Consider the following 12,772-nt stretch of genomic DNA (forward strand, 5'->3'; position numbering starts at 1 on the left):
CAATTGATATTCACAAGAGACGTATCTTGACGTAACCTTAAATCCGTCGCATTGTCCGTGGGATTGTTTTCACTCATTTTTTACTATTATTATCCACTAAATTTGAAAATAAAAAATACTACCCTATTAAATTATATGTGTATCAAAACAAACTAAAAAAATATTTATAGAAAAACAGTACTTTTATGACTTTTATTATTTTTATGCTAGTGAGAACCAAAACAATATGGAAATGAATGGGGAAAAACTGGATCCTACCACGTGATTTCCCGGCCAATAAAAATGTAGCTTTAAGCGTTTAACGCAACCTTGTTGGAAGTCGCATAAGAAGTATAATTTCAATAATCTTAAGTATTTCTTTATAAATTTAAAGAAAATATTAAAAACTGAAAGCGTCGTGTTTCTTCCACTATTGTAGTATATATATATATATATATATATATATATATATATATATATATATATATATATATATATATATATATATATATATATGTTACGGTGAACGACCGAAGTCTCGAAAATGTCATCATCAGTCTCGAAACATCAGTGTTTGGAGTATCGGGCGATACATTTGCCCGGTATACATTTGCTCGGTATACCCTACACTGATGTTTTTTTAAGGTTAAGTGCCACTGCCCGGTATACACCAAGTATCGGGCAAATATATACCGGGTAATAGCACTTGACCTTAAAAAACATCAGTGTATGGTATATCGGGCAAATGTATACCGGGCAGTGGCACTTAACCTTAAAAAACATCAGTGAAGGGTATACCGGGCAAATGTATACCGGGCAGTGGCACTTGAACTTAAAAAACATCAGTGTTGGGTATACCGGGCAGTGGCACTTAACCTTAAGTGGCTCGGTATACCCTACACTGATGTTTTTTTAAGGTGAAGTGCCACTGCCAATATATATATATATATATATATATATATATATATATATATATATATATATATATATACGAGGTATGATCAAAAAGTATCCGACCTTAATTTTTATTGGTCAAACAAACGCAGCTATGGGGGCGGGGCTCGATGTGTGGTTGTGAGCATGCCTAGTGCGTATGCTCATTTTTTTCTACAGCTCCAATACAAGTCAGTCGGCGTCAGGCCATTCATGATTGAACAGGTGCAAGTGAGTGTCGTCGGATTTTATTTTTTTTAAAATGTCAGAAAAAGTCGAACAGCGTTATTGCATAAAATTTTGTTTTAATCTTGGTGATTCGCAAGTGGAAACAATTCGCAAGATTAAACAAGTGTTTGGAAATGGAAAAGCGATGGGCACCACACAGATAAAGGAGTGGTACAACCGCTTCAAAGATGGCCGCTTATCAGTTGAAAGTGAACCACGCTCAGGGAGGCCCTCAACATCGAAAAATGATGCCATCATTGATCAAGTGAGGAACCTGGTGATGCAGAACCGCCGAATCACGATCAGAGAGCTTGTGGACGAGGTGAGTATTAGTTTTGGTTCCATTCAATCAATTTTGACTGACGACTTGGGCCTCAGGAGAGTCTCAGCAAAGTTTGTACCAAAGCTGCTAACATTTGAGCAAAAAAACCTTCGTCTGGAGATCGCACAAGACATGCTGGAAACTGTGAACGGTGATCCCGACTTTATGAACACAGTGATTACAGGTGACGAGTCATGGGTTTATGGATATGACCCAGAAACCAAGGGCCAGTCAACACAGTGGAAGCATCCTTCATCCCCGAGGCCCAAAAAAGCAAGGCAAGTTCGCAGCAATGTCAAGGTCATGCTAACTGCCTTTTTTTACTCCAGTGGCTTAGTACATCACGAGTACGCACCACACGGTACTACAATCACCAAGGAGTACTACCAAGAGGTTCTGCGTCGCCTTCGTGACGCAGTGAGGCGCAAGCGACCGGATCTGTGGGCAACAGGCAGTTGGAAGCTCCATCATGATAACGCTCCCGCACATTCTTCCCATTTAATTCAGAACTTCTTGGCAAAACACAGCACACCAGTGGTTCGTCAACCTCCCTACTCTCCTGACATGGTTCCCTGCGATTTTTGGCTTTTCCCAAAGCTGAAAATGCCACTAAAAGGGACCAGATTTCAGACCAGAGAAGACATTATGCAGAATGCGACAGACCATCTGAGAGCCATACCGAAGGAGGACTTCCAGCGATGCTTTCAACAGTGGCAGAAGCGTTGTGAGAAGTGTGTGGCAGCCCAAGGGGACTACTTTGAAGGGGATTTGTATTAAATAATTATATCATAATAAACGTTTATTTTATGAATAAAAGTCGGATACTTTTTGATCACACCTCGTATATATATATATATATATATATATATATATATACATATTTTTTTTTTTCTACATCTAAGCACTGGAACAAATTACAATAATTAGTTCAGACTATTCCATTTCTTTAAAGCTTTACATTTTCTCGAGTTAAAGTATTTCATGAATACACGAAGAATGATAAATATGAAAAGAATTGAAAGTATACTTTTTTCCGATATGTAAAAGAGGTCAGTTAATATCAGTTGTCATGTCCTTTATATTATAATTTTTTAAAACTAACGTTACCACTGTCACTAAGATTTAAAATTTATATGTTATTGTTACTTATGCAACTTACCAATACTAGCAAGCCTGCTAAGGGATACTAAGGGAATTCAAGGCAGAGAGTCTTGTTTCTTCAGTGGCGCCATCTATGACCAAGAATACGATTTAAGCCACATACATATTGTTTTTACTGGGAAAATCCATTCACACTCATCCACAGATCGTAATTTTGACCTGAACCAAAAAATGATCAATTTCAAATTCAGTAACCTCAGAGGTACTTTATTCGATTTTGTAATTTATAACCGTCATTGAACAGCACTCCAATTTTTTGATTTTGCGACTACTAATGTTCAACTCCACAACCTTGCAATTTCGAACCCAATCCAGATGACAAGGGAACCCCTGGATCAAGTATTGGGACAAATGAGACTTTCTGGAAGACTTTTTGATGGAACTAACCCGCATTTGTGTTGCGGAGCAGAAAACTGCGAAACCCTCCCACAGTTAGCCTGACGGCAAGGGAATTCTAACCCATACACCGTCTATCACTGAGGATATTATACGTCAGCACTGTGTTCGGTGCGAGGCGGGGGCGGAATTTGAATCAGCCTGCCATCGCTGGGATTCGGACAGGGTTCACCTCATTGGAAAGCGAACGCTCTATCCTTTGAGCCACCATGAATCGCCAGAGGTATTGATTTGTTATTGGAACTCTGAGGACTTAGTGACCTGGACAGATTTAATGTTCACCTGTCACCATTTAATACACGAGCATTCTTCCACCGGCTGGATTCGAACTCGCGGTTTGCTCACCATACTTACTAAGATATCCCGGCTATAAAAAAATTTATATATTAGATGTAATTTCATTCATACTTTCTATTGAATAACTACTAGAACATATTTCGGCAATGATAGTTTTGTTAGCAAGTCTGAAAATAAATTTTTTTAACTGTCAATACTCTTTTTCTTACTACATGAGAGCTATTTAAGGAAAAAATAATAATATTACACGCTGTGATTAATAATGATAATTGCTTCCAGAATTTTAAAATATTGACGAAAAATTGCTAGAATTTAAAAATATTTACTCCTTGATAGAGTAACATATTGCCCATTAGTCTGGTTTAGGAAAATGCTTTATCGAAAATTAACCCTTTTGATAAAAAGTTGCTCCACATCGTAAGAATTTATGCTTTTCTTTTTTTCTATCGCTAGCAATATTCCCATTCTGCGAGAGTCTTTCGCAAAGTACATTTCAATCTCTCATAAAAAATGTCATAAATAGATGTTATTAGGAAATTTCGTGGTAATGCTACAGATATTCATGTACAGTGAGCGAAACAACGTCTTTTGTGAGGAAGTTTTAGTTCGCTTACTAATCAATCTAAAACTCGCCTATGCCCGTGACATCAGTTTTCGAAATTTGTTGAATGATTAGACTGTTCTTTGCGAAATAGTGAAATAGATTTGCGGACAAAGCCTTGAGTAAAAAAAAAAGTACGTAACTGTGAATAGGTCAAAACCTAGCATGTGATATGCATGATGGTCATTGTCATATGCTACTTCTGCAAAATAATATGCATAAGGGTTTATGGAAAATATCAAAATTGCAAAACATCTTGTTCAAAAGAGATACACATTGAGGTGTGGACCCCATATTGCCTACATTTTATTTTATCACTGTCGTTGAACAGCCGACCAAATTTTGAATTTACGCCTATGAACTTCCAAGCCTTGTAACTTTGAACCCTATCCAGAAGACAGGGGAACTCTAGAAATAAGTATTGGGAGAAATTTGCCTTCGTGGAGGACTTTTTGATGAAACTAACCAGCATTTGCTTTACATGGAGAGGAAAGCCACTGACACCTCCCACAGTTATCCAGACGGCAAGGGGATACTAACCCATGATCCGTCTATCAGTGAGGATATTTTACGTCAGCACTATGATCGGTGCGAGCCGGGTGTGGAACTCGTATCGACCAGCCATGACTGGGATTCGAACCCAGTTCTCCGCATTAGAAGGCAAATGCTGTAACCTTTAAGCCACCATGGCTTCCTGGTGCTTTTTGAAAATTATTGTCATCCAAACAACTAAAAAACGTCCCTAGCTTTTTAAAGGATATATTACTTCATTATTGTAAGTGAGACCACTCCACCATAAGCAGAAAAAATCTGTTTAAATTTCATCCATTGTCTACACTTTATATTGTCTACAATGATTTTTTTTTAAGTTAAGAATACACACAGTCCCATATACACAGTCCAGTCACATTAGTGTGACCACCTGTCAAAAGCCAGAATAACCACCTTTGGCAGAACGGACCGCTGCGAGACGGGCAGGAAGAAAGTCTCACTAGGTTTACTCTTGGTAGCCCCTTGGTTCATCTGGGCGGTCAGTTGCTCAACAGTTGCACGTCTATTCGTTCGAATGCATCTCCGTAGCTTTCGTTCGCCTCTGTCATCTATAGCCCGTGGTGCACCACATGTGCCACGCCGCTGATTTTGGATAGTGCCATTTTGCCATGCACGGTATACTTTTAACACGGCGGCATGCGAACAGTTCACAAAATCAGCCGTTTCCGAAATGCTTCCACACTTGGCCCGAAAACCAATAATCATGTCCTTTTGAACGTCGGAAATCGCTACGTTTCTACATTACGCCAACGATTGAAATGCTTTCCGATGCCCTAGGACATCATTTATATACACTCCACTGTAATGTGCTGGCCTTCTGTGATGGTTATTTCACGTTGACGTCAAAAGTAGGTCACATTAATGTGACTGGACTGTGTATATAAACCAATTCTCTCTCAATTTTATCATTAACAATGAACATTACAATCACAATTTTGTCATATTATCGGTTGTGTCAGCCGAGATATAGTTACTCGCGTTTTTTTCCACAGTAAAATCCGCGTAATAGCACCAGTGAAATTTACTGACAGTTGCGTGAAATGCAATATCGCCTGCTTCGAAATGGTCGGTTAGATATAGACCGCAAATGAATGTCAATAACATTTATTCATTTTCAAGACTCTTTATTTTTTAGCATTTTTGATTGTTATATATTTTTAGTATTAAGTCATTTTTAGTATTTTTGATCACAGGCAGGCATAGTGACTCTCCCTTGAACTTGCTACTCCCAACATCAATCCCACCGTACCAATGTAAAAATGGATGAAAAACCCTCAACTTTGACTAATTTCGTGGTAATTATTTTTCCTGACACAAAGGAGTTTATTCATGCAAACAGAAATGTAAAAATCAATGCAAACTGGATATCTGGTGCTTTCCATCTGTTGGTGTTTTCAGTGCATAAAGTAAAAGTTGTAATTAAACGAGTGAAACTTCTTCTCAAGAGGTTTAGATTAAAACATTGAAACTTTCACCTCGAAAACGTTTAAACATTGAAGTTAAAAACTAAAGCAAACAACGTTAAAGAGCACAAAATATTCATAAAAAAAGACGGCTGTTTCGGATGCTCAAAGGGCAACCTTCATCAGTGCAACAGAAAGAAATGAGAGAAAGCAGGGTAAATATATAGAAAGGTGACGTCACAAGAGGGTTAGGAGCAACGGCCAATAGGAGGGAAGGGGGAATGGATGACGACGAATAGGAAGCAAGGAACAAAAGTTTTCTCTCATTTCTTTCTGTTGCACTGATGAAGTTTGCCCTTTGAGCATCCGAAACAGCTGTCTGTATTTTATAAATATTTATGTGCTCTTTAACGTTGATTTAGTTTGTATTTTAGCACAAAGGTCGCCCACTTGTGTATTTATTGAAGATAAATGCATCAAAAAGATGCTTTTGTATTGAAAAAAATTGTATGACATCTACCATCGTACCATAGTCAATTCACAGTCAGGTCAGAGGTGGTAGTGAAATAACATCATAGTATGGTCACTATACGCCTCTAACCTAATTGTGATTTTAGTTTCTCCTATTGTGAAAACTTATTTGTTCGCACATTTTGAAATTCTTAAGTCAAGTTTTCTTGCAGGTCTTTGTGGAGTGATAAAAGCAATTTTAGCAATGGAAGAGGGGAATATTGCTCCAAATTATGATTTCAAGAAACCCAACCAAAATGTAAAACCACTACTTAACGGAACCATGAAAGTGGTAGCAGAAGTTACGCCACTTACGTCCCCTTATATTGTAATAAATTCGTTTGGACTTGGAGGAACGATTTCACAAACTATTTTGAAGCAAAACAGTAAAACATATCCAACCAAATATATTTCAAGATCCCGAATTCCACGAATAGCACTCATTTCGGGAACTTGTGAAAGTTCTGTACAATACTTGGTTGATTACATCAAAGACAATGCAGCCTTGCCAGATGAGTTTTTCTCTCTCTTGAATAAGATATCTTTTTGTCACCCACATCTTAAGCCTTACAGGGGTTACATTTTGAGTCAAAGTGAAACATCAAGCATTAAAGTAAGTGACCAGTTTGGTCAGATCAATAGCTCACACACAATTGGACTGTATTAATTTTATACTCATTTATTTTGTACCAGCATTACAGACTCGCTCGTGAGCCCGTTACACATTACACATACACTGCTGCTTCCAGCACTCAATTCTGCAATTAAATTCAATTTACGCTTACAGCGCCATCTATATGTGTAATGGGAAATAACACTCCCCACGATTGAAATTGCAATAAATTTCACACAATCAGCAATATAATGTTATACAGAGAAAAAAAAATATATATGAATCATACAAATAACATTGTGACATAAAGCAGACATTGAGATATAAGACTAAAGCTAATTTTCTATTTGCACAATTACTCTATGGGAAGAATACAAATGTCACGAATATTTCTTTGAAGTTGTTTGCCATTAGGTAAACTTAACTTCACTACTCTTATTTTTGTGTCACGGCCAGGCATCACCTCAACAATTCGTCCTACTAACCATTGCGTAGATGGTAAATTCTCTTCCTTTATCAAACACAGGGTTCCTATTTCTACATTATTCTTTTCAAATTTACATTTATTACGTTCCTGTAAATTATTAAGGTAATCCCTTTTCCACAACTTCCATATTCTCTGACTATACTTATTAATCTTTTGCCAGTTAGAAAGCCTATTCTCAGTTATATCTATTAGTTGGGGTTCAGCGAGTGAGGTGATGGGCCTACCTATCAAGAAATGACCTGGTGATAGAGTTTCAAATTCATCAAACTCCGGTGATAGTGGAGTGAGAGGTCTGGAGTTCAAAACACCTTCGATTTCAGTCAAAATTGTCAAGAATTCTTCTAAAGTTAAATTTTGATTGCTAATTACTCTTTTTAGGTGGAACTTAAACGACTTCACACCATCCTCCCAAATTCCCCCGAAGTTTGGTGACCTTGGTGGGATAAATTTCCAATCAATCCCTTCGTTAGTAAAATAACTGGCTAACGTCTCATCTGGGCAATTTATCAATTTCCTTAACTTCTTAATTTCAATGTTAGCACCGATAAATGTTTTTGCATTATCGGTCATAATTTTTGAACACTTGCCCCGTCTCCCAAAAAAACGTTTTAGACTGGCAATGAACGATTGAGAAGTTAAATCAGTTACAAAATCTAAGTGTATTGCCTTGGTACACAAGCAAATATAAACAGCAACATAAACCTTATTTGTGACCCCTTTTCTCTGGTTTTTGAACTTAATAGAAAATGGGCCACAAAAATCAATTCCCGTGATGTTAAATGGATAATTAGGTCTTGTACGCTCTTTTGGTAGATCAGCCATTATTTGATTACTCATAACAGGTTTGTTTTTAAAACATGTGATACAACTATGTACAATTTTCCTACAATTATTTCTACCGTTAAGAGGCCAGAACTTTTGTCGAACTTGATATAATAATGCTTGTGGTCCCAAGTGCAAATATTTTAAGTGACAATGTCTCAAAATTATGGTGGTTTAAGAATTCTTACCCGGTAAAATGATGGGGAACTTAGAATTAACAGGCAAGTCAGACAGAGATAATCTACCACCAACTCTCATCAGCTTATTTTCATCTAGAAAAACACACAATGAAGACAACTTACTGTTCCTCGGAACAGGCTTACCTTTTTCCAAGTTTTTGATTTCCTCTGGGAACTCACTTCGTTGTAAACATTTTAACAACCAAATTTCAGCTGCATTTAATTCACTTACTAACAAGGGACCAATTTTTCTTGCATCTGGATTTTTACAATTGTAAATGAATCTGAAAAGAAAACTCAATACATGAATAATTTTAGTATAATTGTTAGATAAGGTAAGAATTTTCTCAAAAAGGGAAGCATTATCTATAGAACTTAAAGTCACTAAATGGGAATCACAGTTCTTTTTAAGTTCAACTTGGTACTCTTCTTCATGAACAGTTTGCTCCTCATAAGCGTCAGGAATGTTCTCTTTAAGGAAGTCAGGACCAGACCACCATTTTGCACTGCCAAGAAGAACGTCAACAGTCACACCTCTGCTTAACATGTCAGCGGGATTGTCTCTACTAGGACAGTGGTGCCATGACGTCTGGGCTGTCAAGGCTTGAATCTCTTTTACACGGTTCGCCACAAAAGGTTTCCATCGTTTGGTTGAACTCTGAATCCAGTAGAGTACGATTTTAGCATCAGTCCAGAAAAAGCTTGTTGATTGATGTTTTCGGTCGATTACTTTCTTCACCTCTTTAGCTAATTTTGCTGCTAGCACAGCACCCATGAGTTCCATCCTCGGTAGTGTAATCTTCTTTAAGGGTGCAACTCTGGTTTTAGAAGACACAAGATTGGTAATGATTTGATCTTTGACTCGTATTTTAATGTACACGGCGGCTCCATAGCCCTTGATACTGGCGTCTGAAAATGTGTGGATTTCGACACATAAATTCTCATCACCTGTAGAACTCATCACATGTCTAGGAATTTTAAGATCTTTTAGTTGAGAAACTTCTGTACACCATTTCTTCCACGTTTTAGCAATGTCGGGTGGCAACTCTTCATCCCAGGTGATTTTCCTCTGCCAGATCACTTGAAATAAACATTTAAATCTGATGGTGAAGGGAGTGAAAAAACCTAAAGGGTCAAATATTCTTCCTGCAGCCATTAGCAAAAATCGTTTGGTATTTTTATCCTGTTGAAGAAATTCAAGCAAGCTATCAATCTCCACGGTGATAAAGTCACTAAGTGGATTCCAAGAAAGGCCTAGGACTCGATGCAGACTTCTTTCGAGGTCCTCTGGGTGTAGTAGATCAAATCTTTCTTCATTCAATTTTTTCATAAGATTTTCATCATTCGAAATCCACTTTCTTAGGTTCATTCCAGCATCTCCCATGATTTGTTTCGCTCTTTTAGAAATTTCAAAGGCTGCTTCTTCACTGTCCTCTCCAGCTATCAAATCGTTAACGTATAAACAGTCATCAAGTACTTGTACTGTGGATGGAAACTCTTTACGGTATTTTTCTATATGCTTTTTAATGGTAGCTGCCAACAAAAATGGGCTAGAATTCACTCCAAATATTACTCGCTTGAATCTGTATATCTCTATATGTTTTAGATCCTTTCCAAAAAGAAATCTCACAGCGTCTCTGTCTCTATCATTCAAGGATATCTGGAGGAATGCTTTCTCGATATCAGCCAGAAATGCAATTCTATTTAAACGAAAATGGATCAGAAGATAAAAGATATTTGGATTCAGATTAACCCCTTGAAACAAACAATCATTCAGAGATAATTGTCCGATTCCATGTGCACTAGCATCGAACACTATTCTCATTTTGGTGGTTAACCTCTCCTTTTTATTGACAATCAAATGGGGCAAGTAAAACACAGGCTTATCGTTTGGTTTTGAATGATCCAATACTCTCTCAATTATTCCTTCTCTCAAATAAATTTTTAAAGTTTCGCAATATTCTAAGTATAGTGAATTATCACGATTCATTCTTTTAATCAGGGAGTCAAGTCTCTTCTTTGCAATGTTGAAATTATCATCTAACTCCTGCCAGTTCCTCTTCCAAGGTAAGGTTACCTCGTACTGCTTGTTTTTAAAGCTCACCGTGTCATTAAAGTTCTTTAGGGCTTCGTTTTCGTCGCTGTTTTCATCCTCGTCATTAATGCCAATGGACTCTAGCTCCCAAAATCTACTAATGGACTTTTCTAATTCCGTGTTATCCTTTATTAATCCGCAGTGAACCCTATCATAATTTTTTGTTGGTATGCTCCCACTTACAACGTAACCGAATACCGTATTTTGTAAAATTAACTTTGTATTAGGGGGTTGTATTTGCCCTATCCTCATAATTTCATAAAAATGTTCCGCGCCTATAAATATATCAATAGGACCTGGCATGTTAAAACTTAAATCCGCCAATTTCACATCTCTCAATTCTGGGAAACTGCATTGAATTGGTTTAGATGGGGTAAAATCCATTATTCTTGGAACAACTAAAAAGTTTAAATCTAAATTAAAATTTCCCTCCTCATTTGTAATGGTAGTACTCACTCGTGATTTTATTTCTAATGACAATTCATTTAATCCTGACACTGAGGCATTTATTTTTTCTTTCTTTAAATTGAGTCTATCAGATAATCTTTTGCTGATAAAATTCGAATTCGCACCCACATCAAGCAAACCCCGGCAAGGAATTAAATTGTTTACATTATCTTTTATGTAACAAATAATCGTACTAAGCAAAACACATTTTGATTGTATTGAATTCGAATCGAAACTCGCAGCCGCAAAATATTCTTCGTTTTTGTTTTGATTAACTTCCGCACTTCTACAAGGATTGGTAATAAATTCAGCTGCGGTGGGGGAAAGCACGCTTCGACTAGCAGTCGCCGATGCCTCATACGGTTTTTTCTCAGGAGAGAAATGCAAAGTCACGTGATGACGCCTTTTACAATTCAGGCAAGAATACTTAGATTTGCAATTTGATACTCTGTGGTTATTTCCTAAGCAATTAAAGCATAATTTATTAGTTTTAACAACTTCTACTCGATCGTTTATGGATAAGTTTTTATAAGCAGGGCAGTTATATAATGGATGATTTTCACTACACGATAAAACACATTTAGAAATTTTAGCATCTGACAAGAATACTCGCGAAGCATTTTTTGAGTGGGGAATTTTTACGTTTTCTAAACTATTGACTAATTTTTTTCCCACGCGATGTGTAGTATAGATCGATCTCTTTCGATAATTGAGAGGGTTTGAACCAATCGTCTCCCTGTTTCATACTTATATGGTATGCGGTATCTTTGTCAAGTGTTTGATAGATTTTGTCGGATACGATTAACTCTTTTAATGTTTCGAAATCTGACACCTTCCTTAATTTCAAATAATAATCATAATTTGTTATCAATCGAGACGCGTATTGTACGTGTGTTTCGTTTGGTTGTCGGAATGTATTTTTGAAATGTTCTAAACACGATTGAGGGGTGGGCTCAAATTCTCTTATTACGATTGATTTTACTTTAGAATAATCATTTAACTCGTTATCTTTTATATAAGTAATCACGTTTGTGGCCTTTTCTCCTAGTAAATTTAAAAGAATTTCTGCCTTGTATTTCTCGGGTACGCTTTTAGAGTTAAATGCCCTTTCTAAGGATGAGAAAAAATAACTCCAACCTTCAGGTCTACTAGGAACTTTAACTGTTAGAGTTCGGAGTTCTCAGTTTTGTTTTCGTTTCGCAGTTTAGCAAGTTCTAATTCTGCTTTTGTTCTCTCAAACTTAAATTAACTGTAACAACGATTCCTTTTCTGCTTTTCTATCATTAATTATAGTATTTGCTATGTCAGTAGCAAGTTCAGGCTCTTTAACAAAAGTTTCGTTGTTTTTTATTAAGTTCGTTAGCTCAATAATAGTCATAGTCTCAGTAACATTTTCACCTAACTCAATGGCAATTTGCCTTAAATCCTCTTTTTTCGCTCATTTAAACATAGTTTATATTTATATAAAGTCAATGCACAATTTATCTCAATCAAATTTCAAAACTGGTACGTACCTTTTAAGTGATGAAATTCGTATTTTAATCCATAGGTTTTAACTCACCTCCGTTCTCTGAGGACCATTTGACCAGTTTGGTCAGATCAATAGCTCACACACAATTGGACTGTATTAATTTTATACTCATTTATTTTGTACCAGCATTACAGACTCGCTCGTGAGCCCGTTACACATTACACATACACATACACTGCTGCTTCCAGCACTCAATTCTGCAATTAAATTCAATTT

The 12,772-nt window shown here is 36.8% G+C and overlaps 4 protein-coding genes across 6 annotated transcripts in view; 2 read left to right on the forward strand and 2 right to left on the reverse strand.

The window, feature by feature from the left end:
- Positions 1-12,772, forward strand: part of LOC147807225 (fatty acid synthase-like) — a 40,263-nt gene that overhangs the window by 25,302 nt on the left and 2,189 nt on the right. The window contains exon 8 of one of the 3 annotated variants that reach the window (XM_087168015.1): positions 6,556-6,995. Coding sequence is in view for 1 of the 3 variants with exons in the window: in XM_087168014.1 (XP_087024140.1) it covers positions 6,556-7,049 (494 nt within the window). In the remaining 2 variants the exon portion in view is untranslated. Of the gene's footprint in view, positions 1-6,555; positions 7,267-12,772 lie in introns of those variants that run through there. The other 2 variants (XM_087168016.1, XM_087168014.1) reach the window with 2 other exon arrangements.
- On the forward strand, positions 965-2,224 carry LOC147807226 (protein GVQW3-like). Its single transcript, XM_087168668.1, has 2 exons — positions 965-1,876; positions 1,914-2,224. Exons 1-2 carry the CDS (start codon positions 1,175-1,177, stop codon positions 1,962-1,964), a joined length of 753 nt encoding a protein of 250 aa, XP_087024794.1. The 5' UTR covers positions 965-1,174; the 3' UTR covers positions 1,965-2,224.
- Positions 7,351-8,304, reverse strand: LOC147807227 (uncharacterized). The gene has a single exon (XM_087168834.1). It carries the CDS (start codon positions 8,302-8,304, stop codon positions 7,351-7,353), a length of 954 nt encoding a protein of 317 aa, XP_087024960.1.
- Positions 8,479-10,962, reverse strand: LOC147807228 (uncharacterized). Its single transcript, XM_087168835.1, has one exon. It carries the CDS (start codon positions 10,960-10,962, stop codon positions 8,479-8,481), a length of 2,484 nt encoding a protein of 827 aa, XP_087024961.1.

Source organism: Parasteatoda tepidariorum, chromosome 7 (assembly GCF_982258835.1).
Source record: "Parasteatoda tepidariorum strain Cologne lab strain chromosome 7, Ptep-v5.0, whole genome shotgun sequence".
Lineage (NCBI taxonomy): Eukaryota > Metazoa > Arthropoda > Arachnida > Araneae > Theridiidae > Parasteatoda > Parasteatoda tepidariorum.